General features: G+C 36.6%; 1 protein-coding gene across 1 annotated transcript; it reads right to left on the reverse strand.

Annotated features, from left to right (window-relative positions):
• Window positions 1–4,254: 4,254 nt before the first annotated feature.
• LOC308697468 (vitelline membrane outer layer protein 1-like) lies at window positions 4,255–25,400 on the reverse strand. Its single transcript, XM_081376734.1, has 9 exons — window positions 25,262–25,400; window positions 12,696–12,797; window positions 6,734–6,781; window positions 6,349–6,479; window positions 5,817–5,941; window positions 5,569–5,682; window positions 5,181–5,362; window positions 5,078–5,113; window positions 4,255–4,909 (listed from the first exon to the last, which is right to left on the reverse strand). The coding sequence occupies exons 1-7, from the start codon at window positions 25,335–25,337 to the stop codon at window positions 5,182–5,184; spliced, it is 777 nt and encodes a 258-aa protein (XP_081232860.1). The 5' UTR covers window positions 25,338–25,400; the 3' UTR covers window positions 4,255–4,909; window positions 5,078–5,113; window position 5,181.
• Window positions 25,401–26,640: the final 1,240 nt, after the last annotated feature.

The raw sequence follows: 26,640 nt of genomic DNA on the forward strand, positions 1-26,640 counted from the left end.
TAAAACGAGTAAACTTGACAACTTCAGTCTTTTCTGAAGTCAGAGACAACTGTTTAAACAGGATGGCCTCCACCCAAACAAACTTGGTGCAAGAGTGCTAAAGGACAACATTTACTTCTCCCTCCATCATCCGTCAGCAGTGCGTGCCAATCCACTCAACCTGAATGTCACACGCACACCTGGAAAGAGTATAAATGAACACAGGACTTCACTTCGGCACCTGAATGGATATGCGGTTGACATGGCACACAAGGACAATGATAACACCACGCAGCCACAATAACCTCTGCTCACGGACACAATCTCAGCTGAGACCTGCCCACAGAGCTCACCACAGACATACTGTGACGGATTAGAAGTTATTGAAGTTTCAGCACCCAAGGACGACTCCCCTGAAAACAGCCAGGAAAACCAGGACAACACATCACAGCCTCCGGTAACACCAGAGCAACAGCCCCTCTTCACCAGACACATTATTCCTTTCTCCAGCTTCCCCACTTCTGAGCTTCTCTGAGAAATTGGAGGAACTGCTGTATGCTGGAAATAAGAGGCCCCAGATATCAACCAAAAAGGGACGAAAGCCTGCGGGCCCAGCTCGTCCTGTGAGAGCTCTTCGGCCTCTGCCACAACGCCAGGTTCCACACCCTCCTCCATCTGCTCTAGGTGAACCAAAAACAACTGATACCAGCACTCAGAGATATGTCGGGTCCCCGCTATGTAACAGTAACTTTCTCAAATGTTTACAGAACAAGCGGGAAGCCAGTTCCTGTATCTTTCTCTATTTCTGTTATGTTACATGCTAGAAAGTCTTCTTGAGCCGTACAGCAAACCAGTCTAATCTGCTGCCTATTCCGTGTCAAACTAAGATTGCTGTGGAGGAAAAAAAGAAAAATGTCAAGTTAGCACATTGAACATCCAATCACTTCAAAATAAATCACTTCTAGTCAACGACTTAACCACAAACAACCTGGATTTTATGCTTCTAAATGAAACGTGGCTAGAAGACAGCTGCAGTGCAACAGTCTTCATGAAACAGCCCCTCCTAACTTTACTTTTATGAGTGTCTGCAGAGCGGGTAGGAGAGGTGGGGGTGTAGCTGCTCAATTAAAGATGTCTATCAATGTAAGCAAGTATCATTTGGGAATTACCGTCTTTCGATTATCTGGGTATTGTGTTAAAAGGTTCTCCACGCATTTTACTTATTATATTTAAAGGACTCCAAAATACTTTACAGAACTGTTATCAACAATTTCCTCAGACTTGGACTGTTTTGCTATTGCTGGGGATTTTAATATTCACATAGATAATGCAGAAACCAATATGGCAAAAGAAATCATAACAGTTTTGATCTGAATCAACATGTACACGGACCCACACACAATTGTGAACACACTCTAGATGTACTTATCAGTAAGGGTCTAAACATTTCATCGATTGTTATTAAGGATGTAGCACTGTCTGATCATTTCTGTATTTTCTTTGATATATTGATCTCTCCTACTACTGAAGCTATATCTGTGTCTCTCAAGAAGAGATGCTTAACCCTCTGGGGTCGGCAAACGCGCCGGCGCGTAATAGACATGCCAGCAAAATAGACTTAAAATACTCCATCATTTATGGTCATACAGACTTAAGAAATATGAAAAAATAAACTGTACAATATCTTCTTTTTTATGTGTCCACTTTCAATCGAAAATAAACAGGGTGTGCTTTCTCCCTCTCCTAACTTTTTTTATGGAGCACGTCTCTAAACTTAAACAAAACTCAGCGAATACTATTTACCCAGGTATGAGCAATATATCTTTATAATCATTTAAGTGTCTACTATTAAATTATCTAATTATCTAATGGAAAATGTACCACAGAAGTGCTGGTTTAGTTTCATTTCGAGCAGCAACGGATCCAACTGAGGATTGTGAATAGTAAGTTCTTTATTCTTAAGAGCTTTGTTCTAATCGCAATATGGAATAGTGTCTGTAAATCGCAAAAAGACTGTTTAAATTTGAATCGCCTTTCTGTGTGTGAATGAATGAACGGCACAAATTCGCGCTGATGTTTACAGGCACTTACATTAGTAAACATGTTATTTTTACATGAACACATCTACTAGTTTAGCTTTTACCAAACTATATTGCTATACTGAGAGGAGTAAAAATCGACTGAAATGTTGAAATAAAATGTATTTGTATGAGCAACGTATTAAACTGCAAATTAACATTTATATGCCCTAATATATCATAAAAACGATATGTTACAGACGAAATATGAAAGATAACATTTCGTTGACTAGTTTTGGATAGATTATAAAGTTTTTGCTGTAAAATAGTAGTCTGGCTAACGTCAGACCTCTTTCTCATTGAGACGTGGTCTGGGAACCACATGTTTATTTTCTCGTATTTGAGGCGTGGTTTACGAATGCTCAGAGCTGTTTATTGGGCGCTATGAATGTCTATCAAATGCGCCTGTACATAGCTCATAGCCAATCGTTTCAATTATACCATGTAGAGCGACAGAAATTTGACGAGGAAGAAGATGGCTAAAGAAGACTACTACTTAGAACACTATCTAAGGCTGCATCGAAAGACAATACATCAATGGAAAGCTTATTTATTCAGCTTTCAGATGATGCATACATCTCAATTTAAAAAAATTGACCCATGTGACTGGGTTTGTGGTCCAGGGTCACATATTATGTGTGTGTATTAAGAATGCATTGCAACACAGAGAATATTAGACCAACTTTAAAACACATGTCAGGCAGTTTCTTACAGGTTTACTTGCATTCACATTTCCTCAACTACACAACAGTGATTGCAAGGAAACCACTGATAAAGGAAACGATCAGTTAGAAGATCATTCTGTCACCATTCATTGACTGTCATGTCGTTTCAAACCCATGTATTTTTGTTCAAGAGAATACAGGCAGTGTTTAAGTGTCATAAATGTATTTTCACACAATTCAACTTCTGAAGTCATAGGGTTAGGAAGAAATAAACACACAGAACACACTCGGTTAGCAAAAGAATCAGTGCTTATCAATATTATTGTTCCAGCAAGTGATCAAGACAAAACTAAATGATTGTGCAAGTCATTGACCTGAACATAAACACACTTTAAACACTGATTGGGTTGAAAGCTGCTCATCGCCAGTAAAAGCAAGTAACAGCTTTGCTTGATAGTTCAGTTACTTTTAAACTTTCATGAGGTTTTAGATACTGTGAGGCAGAAATTGAACCTTTAAGCAAATATGATCCATGAAGCATCTGTGTGTGTAGCACAATAACAATCTTTGATTTCTGATTCATAACTGCTTCTTGATATTCGCTGCAGGAGTATGTTTACAATCTGTCCCATCATCCTCTGCTCTGGCCTTCCTCTCGTTCATGTCGTCCACGGGTGTTTTCATTCTGTCCAGATGATGAAGAGCTCTGAGAAAACAGACAAAAGAACAACAATGAACAGCAACAGACGAGAGCAACGCTGCTTTACTGAGATCACATGACTCTCCTGACCTCTGTAACGACTCGTCGCTTCCCATCATGGCAGTTTCTTCTGTTTCCTCCTGAGGATGCTTATGAAAAATCACAAAACAGAAAGAAATAAAATGAGTAAGAGCTCAGTTCAGTTCTCATATAAATGCAGGCAGATCAATAATATTGTTGAATATTAAATGTCCCCAACTTAGCAAGCCAAGAGCCAATGGCGACAAAGGTGAAAAAGGCGACAGTGGCAAGGAACCAAAACTCCATCAGTGACAGAATGGAGAATAAAAAAACCCTTGGGGTTAATATCACATCCGGCTGACTACACCATGTGTTGTGGTTGTGTCTAGGTCCTTCATCTGATCTGGATGCGGCCTGGATCCGGCTGACTACATCCTGTGTTGTGGTCGTGTCTAGGCACAGGTCCTCCATCTGATCTGGATACGGCTGATTACATCTTGTGTTGTGGTCGTGTCTAGGCACAGGTGCTCCATCTGATCTGGATCCTGAAGCCTCAAAACACTAATGACGGATTTAATGACGTATCAGTGTCCAAAGAGGCAATCAACTCTTCTGTCGTTTACCACAGAAGTTAGATTCTAATCTTCTTAATTAACGCAAGTTCCAAGTTTACGAAATCCTTCTCAAGGCCTTGCATTTGCAAGCTGGATGCATCTTCATGACCTTGAACTCCACAATAAATTCAACCAAGATCGCTGATTAGAACATTATGAATAGGAGTTGGTTGCAATGAGGAGAAAAGGCTCTAAATACAGCAGTCTTTGTTTTATTAACAAAAAGATACTCAGAAACAGGACAACTAACTTAAAACGCAAAGTAGAACTGACACTGAACTTAAAAAAAAAAGGGAAAAACCTGTGACAACTTAAACCATTTGTAACTTACCTAGGAGACTAACTGAAACAGAAAACTGAGGCACAGACCTGAAACACCCATCCAAACATAAAAACTAAGATATAACATAACTGCTTCTTAATTCTGGCAATCTTCTCAAATATTAAAGTATTAAAATAAGGTTTGAATTTGTTTTGCATCAAATCATTTTCTGAATACACAACATTGTGCCATTTTAGCTAAAAAAAAAACAAAAAAAAAAACATATGGATATAATTATATCTTTAGAAAGGCAAAAAATGTAGGGTAACCAGATTGACAATTACACTTTAATTTAATGTAGTGTTCCTGTAGATTACGCTGGTCATTCTCAGGGAATGAATGAACGAATAAGACAATTTAGTGCAGATGGTCTAAAGTGACTCATTTAGCATTCAATGTAGAGAACGATCTGATGTAAAGTGTTGTGCAAAACAATGCAAAACTACAAGGTTCTGTTTAGGAAGTCTTTATTGCTGGTATTTGACAACCATTTCAGCAGAAGTTCAGGAGTCGTCAGAAGAATCAATAACCTACAAGAAAGAATAAAATAATTTCAACACCAATAAAAGGCGGGATGTAAATGTCCCGATCATCTGGTTAGACTTTAGTTTGTGATAGTGACCAGCTGACTTTGCATTATCCTTAAAAAAGAAAAGAAAAACAAGTACGTTTATCATAGTATGATGATCAATAATTACCATCCATTTGGTCTTCTTGCCATCATCCTCCTACACCTGAAAGAATAAACATTTAGTTGATCTGCAGTGTGTCAGTCTGAGTTTTTGATTGCGATCACATCACCTTAATCACAGCAGAACATGCGCACGTCATTGAGAGCGGTGTCGTCTCCACTTCCCTGTGGCGGTTCTACCCGGGTCTGTATGCCGCAGATTCCTTTTCCAAGACACTTTGGACTCCATTTGCCCCAGTTGCCCCGGTTTGTGCCATTACCCTCCAGCACATCACCTCCAGTGCAGGTGAACCTGGAAACAATTCAGATGTGACAATATTATAATAAAATATCTAATTGTGCTGTTGGATTGAATGTCAGTCACATGAAATTAACTAAACTATTGATGGGGGAAAACTGAGTCCTTAAATAGTAAAATAAAACCTTGATGGGTAAGAAATGGTGTAAGAGGTATACACTGGTGCTATAAGTTATAACATCTCTTACCCACACACTCACCTGATGTTGTTTGCGGCTGTATCATCTCCATTTCCTTGGGGAGATTCAACTCTCAGCTGGAAAGATTTCAAGACTCCAGAATGACACCATTGGATATCTGTCCACTCACCCCAGCTGAAGAAACACACAGATGTTGCCTGATCAAATCAATCATTGTCCAAAAAAACAAACAAAAAAAACAAAAACTCAATTTATTTATCTAGCTCAAACACTTAATGCAAGAATTGTTAATAATTTGAGTCCATTACTTTCCTACGTCGGACTCAATTGTGGTGTTCTCCTTTGAGTCTGATGGTCCTTTGGACAGATCGACACAGTGAAGACGAATCCCATTGAGCGCTGTGGCATCACCAGCACCAATTGGTCTTTGCACCTTAAAACAATTTATGCATTTGGCAGACGCTTTCATCCAAAGCAACTTACATTGCATTTCAAGGTACACATTTACATTCTGATCAGTTCTTGCGCTCCCTGGGAATTGAACCCATGACATTGGAATTGCAAGCACCAACGCTCTACTGTTTGAGCGACAGGAAAGCAATGACACATCACAAAACAACAACAAGACAATCTTCCATTTGAAAAAGTAAATAACCCAACACATTCTGTAGTAACATTTATCTTCATGCTCTTCAGTATTACACAGACACTTAAATCTTAAGCAGGTGCAGTTCCCTGGAGTAACCTGGAATTAAGTGACATACAGCAACTCCACAGTTTTGAACCTTTGAAGCGCTCTTCCACCCCATATTAGCAAAATAGAGTAAATGCCCAACTTACCTTCAGACTAAACCCTGAAGCGAACGTTCCACTTGGACACATGTCCTTAAACCCCCAAATTCCCCACGTCAGTCCATTTGACACCGTCAGCTGACATGCGTAAGCTTGGCCATTGTTGCATACAGGACTTTCTGCAGACATAACGCTCACATCACATGCTCAATAATGGCTAGAAGTGATGCATTGCTACAGCACTGGCCTGAATACTGATAGTAGATTAATTTTAGATAAACAATCTGCTGAGAATGACAAAGGAGAGATAATACCATCACATTCTCAAGTTTATTAAGGACGAAGACAATCATTTAGTAATTTCTCTTTACAAACTTAATGAAGTGTTGTAGGCCTACTGGGTATACTACTAGGCCTAATATATTTTACTCACTTGTGCTGTTGGTTTCCTGGGCAGACAGTTGCATTAAAACATTGACATCTGTTTAGAGAAAAACAATTGCAGATGTATTTAGAATTCAGAAACCCCTGTTTTTAGCAAAACTGTAGGCTGTTAAGTGAACTGCAGCCAGCAAATACACGATTTCCTCTCAATAATCAGTGGTGAGAAGCAGCAGTTAAGAAAGCATCTGATTATAGCAATGTGGATATATTTGCAATAATTTAAAGCCTTTTGTCCCTTGGTCGAACATTATTAATGTTTGAGCTTATTTAGAGATATCAGCCGGATGGCTTAGTGCAGGCGCTAATGGATCCTATGATGCATCATAAATTACCCCACTAATAATGCCCAGAATGGTACCAAACTTCTACAGTAGTACAAATAGGTTCTCTACTCATAAAACGAGGCATTGGAAAGTTTGTAAGTACATCAGGAGTTTATTTATATAACACTTACCTGACGGTTTATGCTACCGCTAACCCGGACATCGAGGTCACTTCTTTTATTCTATTCTATTCACTTCTATTATTTTTTTCCATAGTGTTGACAACTTAGTGTTAACTAATAATTGTTGCAAACTGATACTACCCACAAAAGTGCATTCCTGGAACTGGCCGTCGTTACACTACCTCCTGATGCTTCGCTTTCTGCCAGGACTTTTACATGCTTTTCCCAAATAATGGAAGTGCAGGTGCATTTTCCTTATCTAGGGCTGTCACTTACGATTAACGAGTAATCGGATCATATTTTTTTATAATAAAAGTGAATACTTTTTAAAATGACTTTAAATACATATATAATAACAACAATGAAGCAATAATAATTGGTTTACATAAAGTATCAAAAACAGTTATTTTATGGTTTTATTGAACAACACTGAAAAAAAAAAAAAAATGAATACAAGCAAACGACTTTTAAATGTACTGTCATAAACAGAAGAGGACAGATGAGGCAATTAGTAAGTATAAAGCTTTATTCCAGGAGAGAATGAAGAAGAGTGGGGAGGCGACACAGGCGAGTCAACAGGCAAATGATGATCTGGTGTAAACGGCTGGTGTTTCTCTGTGCAGGTGAAGACTTGTGATGGTGGCGGACAAACAGGAGAACACAATAGGATACACGTAACAGATGATGGCAGACAAAAGACGGATCAGGTAGGCTGGTTCAGGTGAGTACAAGTAGGGTCTATAGAGCTTGTCATGGACAAGACCAGTCAATGAGGTGAAGGGAATGACGGTTTATACATGGTGTGTTGATGAGGGCGTGCAGGTGCAGGTGATCAGAACTCGGGTGATTGAGAACGAGTCGGCGGAGTGTGGTAATCTGGTGCTAATGGCTGGAGTGATGTGCTGTGTCTCAATTCGCCTACTTGTGCTACGCCCTTTAAAGTATTTACTCTTTTTGTGAAGAAAAAGTACTGTAGCAGAAAGTAGACAAGCTTTGGGACACACTACCACGTCATACAATTGCGTCTTTAACGGTTGCTCCTGACACAGTAAACTGGCCTGTCAATCATCTTGTCAAAGATACAATCCTCCACATTTAATTAAATTTAATTTCCTACCGTATCGGAGAGAAATGCAGTAGCACGTTGATCTGCTGTCGGGGGTATTTCATGCGAGACTATCATCATATTAATGCATAATGATGCATTTAAACGTTAATGGCCAAACGGATCTTCATAAAAGTCCACATTGTTATTGCATATATATAACACGAATAACACTGAATATTTTTTATTTTTTTTTATCAGGTTAAACTTTGATTAGTCACTCAAACCTTTATCCAAACCTCCCACCGTCGTCGTGCACATCAGCCGTGTTTTGTAGTTTTTTACCACTTTTTACTCATGTTGTAGTTCCTCCAAAGCACAATGGGTTGTTGTGGGCAATATTAGCCTTCAAATTGTGCAGGGATCCACACTTCGAAAATCAACTGGAAATAGTAGACCATCCGGGGACTTCTGGCATACACTTTTCAACATACTATGCTTTGGGACACACTTATTTTAATCTCACCTACTGTTTAGGATGGATAGTATGGACATTGAGACGCAGGGATGGTGTTGTTAAATCCGTGATGGATTATAAAATCCGCCAGCGGCCAGGGGCCCGTTCTTCATACGTCGCTAACTCACTTAGCTGGATTTGATTGTTGGCGATTTGGCATGATCTTGGATTGTTTGGTTCTTCAACGCTCATCCTGGACTTGCTGTCATAGCAACATGTGCGCAAACTTAAACCTGCTCGGGAGCAGGCTTATTTCATGTTAACAGGATTAGATCCCGGCTTCATAAGCGGAGCTGATACGGGAAGTCCAGCGCAGCGCGATAGTGCACTTTCTGAGATATATTTTTTTTTCTCGTGATTCGTGAGATTGTCATGAAGCCATTATAACATTTTAATGACAAATTAAATGTGTACCACTGTAGTTGAGGTCAAGAAAAACATTCATGACACAGTTATAATGGCCTCATGACAGCCAATGTCAAAACCAATCACCTGAAAGTTTAATGTAATGTTAACCCATAAAGCTAAGTGGTTTCTTAAGTTTGGTAGTTAATCTGCTATGTCATGTTTATGACAATTTATGTTGTCTTGGTAATGTCAAGTTGTCATGACAAAGACACTGACATGTTATGATGTATTGGTTTATGTCAAGTTGTCATAACAAAGACATCTCAAACTATGTCATATTTGCATTAAAAATGTCATAATTGAGCGAATGACACTTAAAGGGATAGTTCACTTTGAAATTAAATTTTGGTATGTTTTAGCTTACCTGAAGGGCATCCAAGATGTAGGTGTCTTTTTTTCCGCAGTAGTTTCAATTTTGATATTTTTAGGTCAAACCGTTCTTGTCTGTTAGTCATTTCATGCAGGTATATGGATACTGACTCAAAGAGCTTGCACAAAGTCCAAAATAAAACAGTTCCCCATCGTCCAAATTAAACAATTCCCCATCGTAAGTACACATTGATGGCCTAAGACACGAAACGAGTGGTTTGTGTGAGAAAACGAACAGTATTTATATAGTTTTTAGCTCTTATAACACAGCCGCGTCCAAATGATCTGAGGGCTCGGCGGGTATAGATATACTAGATGTCGCCTTGGCTACGGTTCCGTTCCAATGAACTGCAGTAGTGAAGGCGACATCTAGTGTATATATCTATACCTGCCCAAGGGCGGGTATAGATATATACACTAGATGTCGCTTGGCTACGGTTTCGTTCCAATGAACTGCAGTAACCAAGGCGACATCTAGTGTATATATCTATACCCGCCGAGCCCTCAGATCATTTGGACGCGGCTGTGTTATAAGAGCTAAAAACTATATAAATACTGTTCGTTTTCTCACACAAACCGCTCGTTTCGTGTCTTAGGCCATCAATGTGTACTTACGATGGGGAATTGTTTAATTTGGACGATGGGGAACTGTTTTATTTTGGACTTTGTGCAAGCTCTTTGAGTCAGTATCCATATACCTGCATGAAATGACTAACAGACAAGAACGGTTTGACCTAAAAATATCAAAATTGAAACTACTGCGGAAAAAAAGACACCTACATCTTGGATGCCCTTGAGGTAAGCTAAAACATACCAAAATTTTATTTCAAAGTGAACTATCCCTTTAATGACAGTTGTCATAAACATGCATAAGACCTCCTTCATATTTATGACATCTGCCATGTCATGATTATGAAGGTGTCATGTCAGTCTTATGCACACCCCTTCAAGTAAAGTGTTACCTAAAGTTCTTTATGCACTTGCAGGTAGGCTAGTTCCTCCATATGACAATTATCTGAGAGGGTTTATTCTCTGTCCAGTGCAATGGAAACAAATGGACATTACAAAGTTTTATACTTTCTTTCCTTTGGAAAGTTAGAAAATACCCACTTAGGCTACTGCACATATTTCAGCCACCACTTTCTTGGGAACAGATGTGTTGGTGTTGTGTAAAAGTGCACAAAAGAGGAAAACACAATGTCATTACAATGAACTACAACTCGGGGAAAAATGTGATCAATAACTCATGGCAAAATATTTTTACATTAACATAAGTTTATCAGTTTTCACTTTCACAAGTCAAAGCAATTCATCATTACTCAAGATTTAACAGTTGAAATGACTATACAGCCTTAATTTAATGCAGCAAAAATTATTTTACAGTGTAGGCTACTAAGATCTTTTCTAATTTTTTGCTCAGCCTTTTTCTTGGTTGCTTTTATAAACAGAACACCATTTATTTAACAGTGCCTTTTATAAAAGAGACGATAATGTAACTAAAAATTACCATTATGTAGAATATTTTTGTACTTCACTTTTATTTGTTCCCATGTTCTAGTATGGTGACTCGACATTACAATGAACAAAGTAATTATGCAATTATTAAAATACAAAAATATAGGCTAATAAGTGATAAAAACATCTAACATGGCCACTTCTAACAGATTTAAATTGTCTGCTACTTTTTGCCAGCCCTCTCTCCTGGCTTTTGCAGACTTTGAGGTGTTCCCTGGCGTTTTGATTAAACATTAAAATTCCGAATAAACTTCGACTATTAGTTCTTGCTCTGCTGAGGAGAAAAACTGAGCGCGCTCTTTGGCCACGCTGAGCAGCCAATAGCAGCGTTGCTGATCAATGTTTCTACTATCGATACATATCCCCTTTTAACCAGCGCATGAACGCGCAATTATCTCAGATAACTCAATCCAGCGATACTAATCATATCCGGCAAGTGTGTTCGAAGAACCGAGTTAGCCAGATCATGATTCGCACGATGATATCATCTTGGATGTGTCATTTGATCTCGGATGTAATAAGCAACGTACGAAGAACGGGCCCCTGGTGATTGTTGTTACACTTTACAGCAAGATCAAATACTTCGTTTCTTATTGGCCAAACAATATTTAATTCAAGTTCATCTTTACTATTTGACGACTTCTTTATGATAGAAATGCTAGTCACTGTAATTTCTTGAACAAGAACATGTGGACATCAAAACATGCAAACTCAGGGCGAGGGTTTAAACCTTTATTTTAAACAACAGTTCACATATTTAGAATAAATACAGATAAATATAGAAACTGATGTTTTCTCATGTGTTAGCATAGGTTTATAAATAATAGCACTATGATATGCTATATTATGATTGTTTTAATATACAGTATTGAGCGGCCTTAGAAAATGATCTAATAATGCGGTTCATGGATTATAGTTCAGGGAATGCACCATTTTATTAATAAACAAAGTGTAATGTTCACCAGCTGGAGTGTCCTTGATACCCACCAGAGGGCACTCCACACCAGACTATCATGTTTCACTCACAAACGACATTTCCCAGAACTCACTGCCCGGACTCATCATCACTGATTGCATTCACCTGTGTCTCATCACCCTGTTAGTCTCAGCCTATTTATACCATGTTCACTCATTCACTCACTGTAAAGTTTTGTATGTCACACTTGTATGCAATTCCGAGCATTCTCCTTGGTTTCATGTTGCTTAGTTTTTTTCTTGGTTGGTTTCTTGCCATGTTCCCTGGATTACTCTTTTGCTTCTGATATTTGTTTGTTTGTTTGTTTGGACTGCCTTCCTGTGCTTGACCCTCTGCTTGTGTTTGATTATGATTCTGGATTACGCCTTAAAATAAAGCTGCATTTGGATCTCACGTCCGTGTCTTGGAGCAGTTTCATGACACAACAAACAATTAAACATTAATAAACAAAGCAACCAATTAAAAATGAGAGGTTGTTTTAGTACAGTCCATGAAAGTCTGTTTGTTCCTCAAGGTAATTTTTTTAGCAGCTTTATATCTGTCAAGTGTTAACAATTGCAACCCACAAGAAATCAATCAGTAAGCTGTACCATAACTCTTGTACAAGTGTATAACTGCCTTAAATGTGGCTGTTATCATCAGAGCAAAGATCAAATAGAGCAAGAATTATACTCACACATGAACCCCAGAACACTCAGACCTCCAAGAGCCAAAACAAGAGAGACACCGAGGACGATCAGAAGAACTTTAGTCCGCTTTGAGGAAGTAACTTGATTCCCTGTGATTAGAAATCAAATGTGATGACTGAATTGCAGCATGATTCAATAGTGCTAAAGTGATTATTTTGTTAATTGGCAGAATAGTTTGGCTTGAAAACATTCACAGATCCTTTTAACATTAAAACAAACATTGTTATTTTTCTGTATTTAAAAAAGGCTGAATAAGCAATCTTTATTAGGCCTGGGGGGCACCTAAAACAAATTATTATAATATATTTTTGGCCACAATTATATATATATATATACACACACACACACACACACACACACACACATACATGTATATATACTTGTCAGTGCTTGTCATTTTCTGCGCTCTATTCAGGTTTTTGACAGAGGGCGGAGCTTCAAGAGCTTGTGTGTGTTAGCAGCTCTGATTACCTCACACAGACAAGCTCTAAAATGTCAGAAACTGTTCTGCCTTTTATATTTAAACTGGAGTCAGACAATGACAGAGAGAAGATGTGACAACAGGACGTTTCTGAATGGTCAGTTGATGAATTTATGTTGATGATGTGGAGTTAACTATCTTCAATTAGCATATTCTGTCATGATAATCTATAAAATCGCTTGTATGGGAACTGTTGTAAGATGCCTACAGAGTGACTTGCTATTGCATTTGTGTTCCATACTGTATTGCATGTGAAAGACGGATGCAACAGCTTGAGCAGACTCACAAATGTTCTCAACTCTTCATCTTCTCAACATGGATGGCATGTTCCCGGGGGTGGGGTTTATGTAAAATTTAGGGTTAGTGATGTCACTAACCCAGGAGAAATGTTGTGTAGTCCCTACCAGCCGTTTGTTGTAGTCGTTAAAAAAACGATTTCTTAAAAAGCAAATATCTTCTAAGGACTCAAATACACAAGGGTAGTTCTGAGCCGGGTTGATGCAGGAACTGCGCATGATGACTGACCGTGATCAAGTCACAGCACAGGCATCTGGTTGAAGACTGTGACTTGCCGCCACCTACTGGTGGTTTTAATTTAAAATTTAAAGGGGTGGTTGATTATGATTTCACTTTTCTAACTTTTCTTCTTACTTTAGTGTGTAATGTTGCTGTTTGAGCATAAACAACATCTGCAAAGTTACAAAGTTCAAAGCAAAGGGGGATATTTTCTTTTAAAGAAATTGCTTTTTAAAGGGATAGTTCACTTTGAAATTAAATTTTGGTATGTTTTAGCTTACCTCAAGGGCATCCAAAATGTAGGTGTCTTTTTTTCCGCAATCATTTTATCTCATTGACAAATGTATAATTATTATACATTGTGGAAAAACTGATAAAACTAGTTACAAAAATGATCTTAGACAATTCTTGAGTGGCATAAGTTATTCTGTTTTTAAATAACAGCTGTATATAGAGATGTGGTGTAAATGACATTTGTTCATTGCAGGTCGGAAAAAATGTAAAATATTAACAATTTCTCTTGTAATCTAAGTTTGTCCTCTTACAGACCTTAAAACTAGACAAATTATTTAAACTTATGAGACTGTGTTATGTGACTTTTGAACAAGTTTTTTTTTTATTCAACTTCACAAGCCTAAAAGTGCCCCTAGTTGAAGAAACGCCCATAAATACTGTTCGTTTTCTCACACAAACCGCTCGTTTGGTGTCTTAGGCCATCAATGTGTACTTACGATGGGGAACTGTTTAATTTGGACGACGGGGAATTGTTTTAATTTGGACTCTGTGCATGCTCTTTGAGACAGTGTCCATAGACCTGCATCAAATGACTGAGAGACAAGAACGGTTTGACCTAAAAATATCAAAATTGAAACTACTGCGGAAAAAAAGACACCTACATCTTGGATGCCCTTGAGGTAAGCTAAAACATACCAAAATTTAATTTCAAAGTGAACTATCCCTTTAAGGACTACAACAAAAATGGCTGGTAGGGACTAAACAAGCTTCCTCTAAAATTGACATTGACCCCGCCCCCGGGAACGCTATTTTTTAGATTATCAGGACAGAATACGCTAACCAATGACTAGAAGATAACTACACATAGGCTACATAAATTCATCAATTTCAACCATTCAGAAATGTCTTGTTGCATTCTACATGTTGTCACTTCTTCTTGAGTCTCTCCAACATTGTCTGACTCCGGTTTGTACATAACAGGTTAAAAGTTTTTGAAATTCTCAGTGCATGTCTGTGTGAGGGAAAAGGACACAAGATCTTGACGCTCTGCCTGTGTGCTGGGAGCAGCAGCTCATTTGCATTTAAAGGGACATGCACAAAAACTGTGCGTTTTTGCTCAACCTCAAAAAGTGACAATTTTAACATGCTATAAAAAATATATCTGTGGGGTATTTTGAGCTAAAATGTCACACACACACTCTGGGGACATCAGAGACTTATTTTACATCTTGTGAAAAGGGCAAACATGCGATGTCAGATAGACATTCAGATCAGGTCTGTATACTGTCCGTCAGTTCAGACCCAAAGGGGTCCCTAGTCAGACGTTCAGATATTAAACCAGTTTTGCACGTCCACAGACGTCCAAAAGAGTCCATAGTCAGACGTTCAGATTTTGAACCTGTTTTGCATGTCCACCGACGTCCAAAAGAGTCCCTAGTCTAGTTAAGAAAGATACCGAATCACAGTGGTTTGACAGCAAACATGCGACGTCAGATCAGTTCAGACCCACAGTGGTTTGACACATGTCCAAATTTCGACAATGAGGTTGTTGTCACATCCCTCTCGGATACTCCTCAGAAGCCAGCTGCTAAAAAAAACTAAACGCGCAGAATCTAACATTAGTGGAAACGGAAATGACAATGTCTTGGCGGCTATTCGTGAGCTTGATTCAAAATTAGACAAAACGTTCCAGAAGATTTCGGTAAGTGAAACTACCACCGAGGCAACTTCCAAACAAGGCAAAAGTCTAACAGCGACGGTGCAACAGCTTATGTTGAATGTTGGCGTGCATAAAGAGGCTCTCGATCATCTGGAATCTGAGGTCCACGCTCTGAGAAAGGAAAACAAATCACTGAAAGCAAGTGTACAGGAGTGTTGACGTTACAGTTGGCGATGGTTTCTAAAGTTGCACGGCGTTGCGGAAAAAGACAATGAGGATGTCCGAAGTGTGGTCCTCAACATCTTAGGGAAGATTGCTCCTGGACTGGAGTCGGAGACAGGCTACAGGACAGTGTCGATATCGTTCATCGTCTGGGTCCGAAGCGGACGGATGGAAAGACCAGATCGATCATAATTCTCTTCTCACAGCGACGCATTCGTGACATCATTTGAAGTGCTGCTAAAGGTTGCAAGTTTCTAACTGACAATAAACTGCGTCTCTCTGAGCCGATGTCTCCTGAAGATAGAGCAGCGCGGGACAAGCTGTGGCCTCTTGTGAAGAAGGCAAGGGAGGAGGTCAAGAAGGTAACCTTTCGCAACTCATTTGATTTGATTGATGGGAAACAAATCTTCTATTCTGAATCTGATGTCGTGTAAACTAAGCTGCTGCTTGCACTTGTTACTTTTCTCATGCAAAAATCGAAAAGATGAAACTTGACTAACAATATAAACTGTGCAAAAACTGTAGGTTAGGGTTTGTTAGGGAACCTAACAAATATGAAGGTAACTATTTTTGTCCTTCTTTAATTATTGTTACCTTTACTATTAATCTCCTTATTTATTTATCACCTCGATAACGATGTGCTTTGGTTATTATCCACCTCTCCCTTTACATTCTGGTAGCTAAGTCTAAAGGAAGTTCTATTTTTGTTATTTTTTTCTTATTTTGTTTAGGGGTTCTTGTTATGGAGTATTCGTTAAACTCCTTGTCGGTTGTAACTTTAAATGTTAGAGGTTTGCGGGACAATCTGAAAAGAAAAGCAATTTTTTTTGTTTTGTAAAAGAAGTGCAGCTGATCTTATCTTTCTTCAAGAAATTCATTCAGGGGAAACAGATGTTAAATTTTGGAGAACGCAATGGGGAAACTCAATTTTCTTTAGCCATGGCAGCAGCCACTCGGCTGGGACTGCTATAATGTTACATAGATTTAAAGAGACTTTCACGAGTTCACACTTACAAATAAGTTGGATAGATTAAATTGGTAACCGTATTTGGCGTGCTGTCTGGGGAGAGGGCTCTGATCTTGGTAATTGGCCCGAACACAGAGTATTCCTTTCTTTTTCGCACTCTAGAGTTATTTGGATTCGGTAAATCATTTATTGATACTGTAACCATGTTTTATAGAGATATTAACAGCTCAGTGATTGTTAACTTTGATACGTCCAAAAGGTTTGACATCCATCGTGGAGTCAGACAGGGCTGTCCAATCTCCCTGTTTTTATTCTTTTTAGCCACTGAACTACTTTGTCTTTTTAGAATTAACCAAAATGAAAGTTTGATAGGAATTTCTATATTTGATCGTGAGTTTAAAATTGCACAGTTAGCTGACGACACAACACTATTCTTGGAGGATAAAAAATGCTAATGTTACCTAATTACCTAATGCTCTGGAATTGGTGGAACAATTTTCATGTGCTTCGGGTCTAAAACTTAACATTTCGAAATGTGAAATTATCTCAATTCATGATATAGATGAGACATCATTGGAGGGGATCCCAGTTAAAAACTGTGTAAAATATCTAGGTACAGTATCCATATCACTAAAAATCCAGTTACCAGACATCTTTTAAACTTTTCTGATAAAATGACAAAAACTAAAAACGTCGTTAACATCTTTAACGTCCTTTTATCTAAGGTGGAAGGGCTCTCTCGCTTTGTATACCCTGCTCTCTCTCTGTTTATCAATGATAAAGCTATAAGGAAAATTAACAAAATATTTTTGGATTTCATTTGGAAAAATAGGCCTCACAAATTGAAAAGAGAAGTACTCTCTAATTCCAGAGGTGAAGGTGGCCTTGACTTTTTGGATTTTGCTGATACTATAAACACCTTTAAAGTAAACTGGCTGAAAAGATGCCTTGTGAATCCAGTGTCGTTATGGTTTTTCATTCTGAATAATATCTTCAACAAACTCGGTGGCATGTCTTTCCTATTAAAGTGTAACTTTTTACCTACCCATTTCCTTATCTAACTTTCATCAGCAATGACTTCTCTCGTGGAAATTGTGTTTTATCCATAGCTTTTCCCCCCACAAAGTTATCCTTTGGAATAACGTGGATATAACCGTTAGAAATAAATCTCTCTTTTTTCCTAGATGGTTTAACAATAATTTTATTTGCATTCTGTCTTTGATGATTCTGGTCATATTATAACTTATAAGCAATTTTTGAATCTCCATAACTTTCCAGTTCCACCAAAGGAATATAATACCTTGATAAAAGCTATCCCAGCAGGTTTAATTCAATTAATTAAAAATCACCTTACACTTTACACTTGGGCGAGATAGATTTTTTAGATCGAAAATGCAACAACAGATATATTCGCACAGTTTTTCAAATGAAGAGAAAGATTACTCCAAGGGGTAAATTCTATTGGGGATCCCTTGTAACAAACGTAATTTGGAGAAAGGCCTGGCTTTTAAATTTTGTGTATCCAACAAAGTTAAGGAAATTCATTATAAAATCCTTCAGAAAATCTATCCTGTTATCTCATTCATCTCTAAATATTCTGATATTGATGAGACTTGCTCTTTTTGTGGTTTTGTTGAGGAAACTGTCACCCATTTATTTTGTGGGTGTAATGTAAGCAATAGATTGTGGGCTGAATTAAGTGCTTTTGTTTTTGGCCCTACAAATGTGACCCACACCTTCATTCTCAAAGACGTTATTATGAAAACCCAAAGCTGATGTCCCTTGAACATGTTGTTAATTTCCTTATCTTGTATGCAAAATTCTTCATCCACAAGCAAAAATGGCTTAAGTCTCCTTTGAGCTTCCCTCTTTTTCTTGCTGACAGTAATTATTTTATTTCATCCCTTAGACTTATAAATAACAACAAAATAATTGTATGTATAATTAATGTGCTGTATGCAAATCCAGGATATTTATTTATTTATTTATTTTCTTATCATTGTTTGTTCATTGAGATGCAACCTTGCTTCACTTCTGAATTACTGAGCTTGTAATTATGTGTAAGTTCTGCAATATACTTACAACATGCTATTTTTACATGAACATATCTACTATAGTTTAGCTTTTCCCTAACTATATTGCAATACTGAGATGAGTAAAAATCGACTGAAATATGTTAATGAAATATGTTATATGTTTAAATAAAATGCAACGTTTTAAACTTATTAAACTGCAAATTAACATGTATATGCCCTATATTAATGTATCATAAACATATGTTAGAGACGAAATATGAATGTTTAGACAATACTAATGAATCCTTAACTTTGAAATACGTATGATAAAATGTATGCTTTTTACAAAGAAAGATTACACTTGGAATAGTTAAAATTGTAATTGTTGTTGAATTACATGTGGAAACTTTAATAAAATAGCAAAACATATATTTACAAGGTAGATGTAAACAAAATCTTAATAGGTCAATATACGCCTTCTCATTAAATTATTTATTATTGTGTTTTATTAGTGACGAATTTGGGGAGAGGATAAATATTCCAAACCTTTCTGAAAATACAGTATATGATAATTAACTGCACAATTACTAGAAATGTTTACCTTGGATATTATACAACTTGCATGCATAAAAATTTGTTTAACTTTAAACCAAGTCTGTAGAATGGCCCATTTATATATATATATATTTCTTGTCAGCCGTCTTCTTAGGTGTGTCTAGCTAAAATGATTTCTGAAATGCTCTTAGAGCTAAACTTTAGGAGTCCTACAATTAGGACTGACACACCCATTATAGGTGTTATCAATAATTTAGTTGTTGTTGCTAGTTTGAGTCGAGAAATACACATTTCAGGATTATCACTAATCTGTGTGTGCATTTTCCATGCAAGTTGACTCATGAAAACATTTGTTTATTATATCGCAATCGCATATCTCAATCGCAATATTGACCTCAATAATCGCAATATGACATTTCCCCCAAATCGTGCAGCCCTAGCCAAAAGTATATAGATCTATTTGCACTGACTGCTCAGTACAGCAGAGGCAGGAGCTCCGCACTAGGGTTGCTCGAGTTATATGGGCACACTGCTTGCTACAAGAGCTATATCCACTATTACGAACAATAACATAATATTTGACAAATTTTGTCTTTCAGATTATGAAAGTGTTCAAAGGTCAATCTCAAGATACTCTGGGAGGTCTTTTTTTTCAGAGCAGAGCTATCAAATGGTCACCTCTAAGAGGTTTGTTTAATCGATTCCAGAAAACAACAGTGTCCCAAGCCCCCATCTCTTTAATCCACTCTTGACACTCTCACCCATGCTACAGTTCCTGTAGATTACCACACACATGTCATTTCTAAATGCATGAATTTGTTTCTTCATGCTCTTTACCAACCGGCTGATGGCACAATTCAATATGAAGGGGAAGTGGAAGAAGCAGAAACTGCCTCTGGAGACGACTAAAACTTTTGAAGCAATTAAAGGTCTAGCCAAAACCAGAAAAGGAATCTGGCCTTGAATCTGAATTTAAATGGCAACTGAATGTTCAATAAAGCTTGACTAAGAGACAAATGATGTTAGTATTATTATAATAAAATTATACCCAATTGGATTCTTTAAACTGGTAACCTACTGAACAAACTTTTTAAAAAAAATTGCAAATTGAAAAGCATATGCAACATGTATAAAGTTTAAAAACACAATTAACTAATTTCTTTGCTTTTATACTTTAAATAGATCTCCAGTTTAACAGACTTTTTTTTTTTTTCATTGTTCTATTTTAATAAATTAAAAGCACTCAGATAGACAAAAGTGAGGGTAAGCATTAATTAAGACACATCATTAAGACAAAGTTATTCATTCAAGGGCTGTGAAGTACTTTCTCTTTGCCTTTTGTTTGATTCACATTAATGGTGCAATCATCAGAAGGTTTAGAGTGAATGCAGATCATATAACACCATTCTCCCCTTTTCTCCAAACTATTTACACCAATTTAAGATATGAACTGTGTTTAAGTGAATACTCTCCAATCCAGTCATTTGACATATTTTGTTGTGTATTTGATGGTTAAACGCGCACACGAAGCCTAAAGTATAATTTGCTTGTCTAGTTGCGGTCGGTTTTGGTGCGCACACACATAAGCCGCCTTGAAGTTGGAAACAGCGTCCCTTGCTCGGATTATTGTGCTTTAAATAGCTCTTCTTATTATCAAACACGTCAACGCAATTTAGCAACAGTAGAGACTGCATTTTACAACAACTCTCTTCTGCATTGCAAATTTAAAAAATGCATCATAGACAGATGATTTCATATTATCTCATATAGAAACGGCTGGCAAAGATAGAATTTGCAAGATAACATCTATTTATCATTAATAAATAGTAAGTGCATTTTCTCAATTTCTCCAGTACTGACAGCAGAACTTAGCGTTGGAGCAGGATACTTCACTGTCTTACCTCTTTCTAAACTCATCTACAAATAATCTAGTATTTGCTAAAGTGGAAGTTATAGTATCCAAAAGCATTACATTTGGGCTGTGCCTGAGACATTTTATTATATGCAGTCTCTCTCAATTCATGATTGCTATCTTAAATATCTTGTCACCCAAGGCCACTGTCTATTGCAGTCTTACACCTTCCTAATATACAGCGATGCGAGTTTACAGAACCCATTTTCAGTCATGTGTTTGCTGCCAAATACTACACCAGTCACCATGGGTCTCTGTAGTATTGCCACTTAAAGGATTAGTTCACCTCAAAATGGAAATTTCCTGATAATTTACTCACCCCAATGCCATCCAAGATATTCATGTCTTTCTTTCTTCAGAGGAAAATAAAATTAAGCTTTTTGAGGAAAACATTTCAGGATTTTTCTCCACACAATGGACCTCAACATTTGGTAACCGTTGAAGTCCATTGTGTGGAGAAAAATCCTGAAATGTTTTCCTCAAAAAACTTAATTGCAATCAATCATAATCATGATCATAAATCAATGCAGTTTCAAAGGGCTTTTTTGAAGTGTTTCAAAGGGCTCTGCACCATCCCAGCTGAGGAATGGGGTCTTATAGCGAAACGATCGGTCTTAAAAAAAAAAAAAAAAAGTATATACTTTTTAACCACAATTGTTCGTCTTGTGCTGGTCTGCGACATGCCAGGCATTACGTAATCACGTTGGAAAGGTCACGCTGGACGTAGGCAGAAGTACCGCCCCATTGTTTACAAAGCAAACTTGCGAAGACTAATACAAACCATTTTAAACAATAAACTGACACAAGGCCATAAATATGTCATTCAACATACAATAAAATTTGAACAATCCTCCTCCTCCACGCTTGTAAACAATGGGGTATAAAAATATAGTATGTATTATATTTATATATTTTTTGTTTTTGTTCAACTCTTGCAGCTGCAGTCATGAAATGGGATAAAGAAGCAACAGAGGCTACAATCAAGCATCATACAGCAGAACATCTTAAACGTGCCGTGGAGGACATACAGGGGTGGAAAGTAATGAGGAATTTTACACGAGTACTGTAAGGCATAGTGTGTTTATTTCTAGTTTAGGGGACTTTATATCTCTCTTCCCCTTCCCAACCACCCTCCCCCAATTTTGGTCTGGAGTAATTTCTTTTTTTTTTTTTTGTTCACTTGGCAGTGCCGTGTAACCATTAGAATTGTTTTATTTATCAGCCTGTTAATATTTTGCTGAAAACCTCATTAAAGATGTCATTTATTGTCAAAAATATTGTCATTTCAATCTATTTTTTTTTTTTTTTTTTTTTTTTTTTTTGTCGTCATTAATAATCAGATGTCACTTATTTCCAATTGCAAAAATATAAGGCTACTAAAATGGATTTGTTTTAGACAGGTGCATCAAAGGGATAGGTATTCATTTATTATTTACAATTTTAAAGCAGGAGTTCTGCACACTGCTTTTACTATGACTAGAATGAGTTTTATTGAATACCATGTGCTCATCCAACCTTGGAACAAAAGCCTGTTTGATGACCCAAACATGGTTTAATAAAGCTAATAGTAAGACAAGATTGAACTCTGGCCTCATTAACAATTCAAATAATACAGTTGGTTTGTGACATCTGAAATCAGTTCAAGAAATGCATCTTAAAAACTTTTATGAATGTCCTTTAGACGTCTGTAAGTGACGTTGAAATGACGTCGTGAAAACTTTCATTTAGAACCCTGTAAAGATGTCACTTGGACATCAGTAATGAACATTTAAAAGACGTTTAAAAAAGACGTCAGCTCAGCTCAGACATATACTTAAATGTTTATCAATTTTAGCACTGTTTTATGAAACTGCAAAGGGTTTCCTGTAAAATGTCATATATATATATATATATATATATATATATATATATATATATATATATATATATATATATATATATATATATATATATATGTGTGTGTGGAAATGGGAGGCTTTTCAATTTGGGTAGGCAAATCCAGGCGGAAATCCCCAAAAATGGTCCAGAAGCTTAACATGTTAAAACATCACTTTGTTTTTTATTGCATATTTCTCTATTGAATTTTTTATTTTTTTATTTAAAGCATTATTTATTTTATAAAGGTATTTGTAAAGGTAAAAAATGCACTGGAAAATCGATTTAAGGGGGCAAATATTGTCAAAGGTGAGACTGAAGAGTGGGGGTACGCAGAAGGATGTTAAAAGCCTTAGAGGGCAAACGTTTGAGAACCACTGATCTATATGATATCCATTTAAACAATATAGACTAAACAGTATATAGACTGAAATCGCAAAATGGCCTTAAACTATATTAAATTGTGAGCGAGACTTATCAGCAATGAACAGGGTAAGTGATTTTAAACCATATTGCTAAAAAGCACAATTTGAAAATTGTCAGTTAATTTTCTCTGTGCTATCTTACAAAATGGTTATGCATGTTTGTTTCTACTTCATATCAAAACTGACATGTGAAATAAACTTCAGGGAGAGCACCTTGCCTCATGCTTAAGGATTAGTATAAACGGACCTACCCCTGAAACTATCAGGTAGGCCTTAGAAAGTTTTTTTTTTTTCAAAGCAGAGGAAAATTCATTGCTCAGACAGAAACTGTGAATGCATGAATTTATGCATAATATGAATTCCTAGTATTTCTAAATTATTTGTTAATTATATTGAGTATTTTCTGTAATAAACAGAGTTCATAAACCTTTGTTTGACTAGTTTATTCTGAACCCACTCAATAAGCGCCGCGTCGCTCCACACCGCCCTGCCCACCACAAGTAAATTCTCAACCTATGGGAAACACAGGTTTGATATGTCATTTTTCATGAAGGTTGACAGGCTGAAAGGTTCTGTTAAATCTTTGTTTTTACAAAACATTTACTGCTAATAATATTATGATCGATGTGGAAACATTTCCCCAAAATAGGGAATACCAGGACAACACACACACACACACACACACGTTTCATAGTTTTTACTTGTATACTTTTAAGTTGCATTTATTTGGTGATTTGTTCAATCTCAAACCATTATTTTAGTTTGATTATTAAGATGCACAGAAATTAACTGTAATCTGTGCAAACATTACATTTAGCTTAAATTAAACGTCTTGCTTTGGTCTACACTGGAAGTGTTCTGTTAGCTCTGCTAAACTATAATTACTAAAACTAAAACTGAAGCTAAATAAATAAAAACTAAATAGAAATGTGTTTACAAAATAAAAGCTAAACTAAAACTAACAAAACCATTAATGAAATTTACTAAAAATAAAACTAAACTGAAATCTAAAGCAAAATTGAAAATGATATTAAAATAAAAACTCATTTAAAAATGCAAAGCCATAGTAACCTTGGTGTGTATAGATAGAAAATGTAGAAAAAGTCACAAAATCTTATTCTGAGATGAAGGGAACCATGTTATTTTAACTAAGGAATAGTCGATCGGGATCATATTGACTCCACACACAATATGAGGGTTAAATGATAGAGTTGATTCCCAGGGAACACACGAATAGATAAAATGTATTGATTGTAATGTAAGCCGCTTTGGACGAAAACATCTGACAAATGTGTAACTCTTGAATGAACCAAAAAAAAAAAAAAAAAAAAAAAAAAAAACGTATTTACTTTTTAAATTTACTTTCATACCTCCAAAACAAGTTTTGTTCAATAAACACAGCAGCAGATGCTGAATATGTCTTCTGTATTCTTTGTGGGGGGAGGGTCTAACTGTGCATGTGCAGTATGAGTGTCATCATCACTCTCTAGCTTGTTTCTGATTGGAGAAAAATGACATATTGCAACCATCCCCTGTCGCAACCATCCCCTTTTGCAACTGTCCCGGTCTCCCAGTAACTGCAGTGAAAAAAAAGAAAAAAAAGAAAGAAAAAAAAAACCTGCAGTGCTAAATATTAGAAAAAGAAATTCTAATGGATAATGAAATAATACTGATGATATTCCCAGCCTTACCTTTGTGTTGAGAGCGTTTTTCATCTGAAGAAACTGTTGAAAGTTTGAAATCAGTATTTTCATAGACTGAATCCATTTCATGAGCCTGACAGAAGACGTGTCCACTGAGTCTTCAGTTCTGCTCGAGTTTGTTCAGAATAAGGAAGTCACATAAAATGTCATTCACATTTATACAGACAGGAAATAATGAAGTAATGAGTCTGAAAAAACAGATCTAGCAACTAATATTTAGACAGCCAAAACGTTTGTATTAGTTTTTATCTCCTGCTTCAACTTAATAAATTTTAAAGTGCAGAAACTTACAACTTTTGATTATAGATATATAGCTCTTGGCACCTAATTAGCTGGAAGAGAGAAGTGAGTGCATTGATCTGAATAATTAAAGGATTAAAAGGGATTCAAGAGAAGAAAGAAGTAAGGTAAAAAGTTGGTAAAAATTGTAGTTATGAAGAAGCTTGCATGACCCCTCCGGATTGTTCAGTGACTCATTATTTGGAAATGAAATATAGAAATTTGATGGGGGGAAAAAAGCATTTGAAAGTGGGGGGACATTTCTTTTTTTTTTGCTGAGACTATCATACTAACTTATTCCCAAAGTTGTATTTAAGAAGGTTCCTGAGTAACATTTAATGTTTTTATTTTTGAAAACTTACTTAATGTGTGAATATGTTATTTTAGCCTTCAAAATTAATTTTAAAATACTTTTTTTAAAATAGATTTTAGAATATAGTTAATAATACTGAAACATAATACCGAAGTGCACAAATATTACATCAAATTCTCACTGAAGATAACATAAAAAGTAAACAAATCATATATTTGATTCATTGATTCTAAACTGGTTATATGAGAATGTGCCAGCTTGCAGTTTAAACATGAATGAAGCTCTTACTCTGCTGAATCATTTAGTGGCTGGTTGTTCACCCAGACCCAGTGTCCCTCAGTGTCCAAATCATTAAGACCAATCCAGTGTGTCACTTTAACTTTAGAGGAAAGAATATACAGATGGAGTAAAAATTAACAGTTTTAATAGTGAGATCAGATGTAAGACACACATGGTTCAGAGCAGAGAATTATACTATTTAAGGCCAACATTAAAACAGCTTTCAAACAATGCTGAAGTCACACTTCTTCTAAGAGAAAACTAAACCACAACCACAATCAAATGAACTTCCTATAATTCTCTTCTCTGCATTTAACTTCTGCTTTATCTTATAATGTAGTTTATACTTGAGACTTGGCATAATGTACTGCAAATATTGTTAATTCTTATAATAAAATGTTTGTTAGGTCACTTATTTTTTAAGTAACTTTGGATAACAGTGTTTTCTAAATGAAAAAATCATTTGCAGATGCAAAAATTCCTCCCTTTCATTCAG

This window comes from Scardinius erythrophthalmus (assembly GCF_964197995.2).
Source record: "Scardinius erythrophthalmus genome assembly, chromosome: 10".
In the NCBI taxonomy this organism is placed as follows: Eukaryota; Metazoa; Chordata; class Actinopteri; order Cypriniformes; family Leuciscidae; genus Scardinius; species Scardinius erythrophthalmus.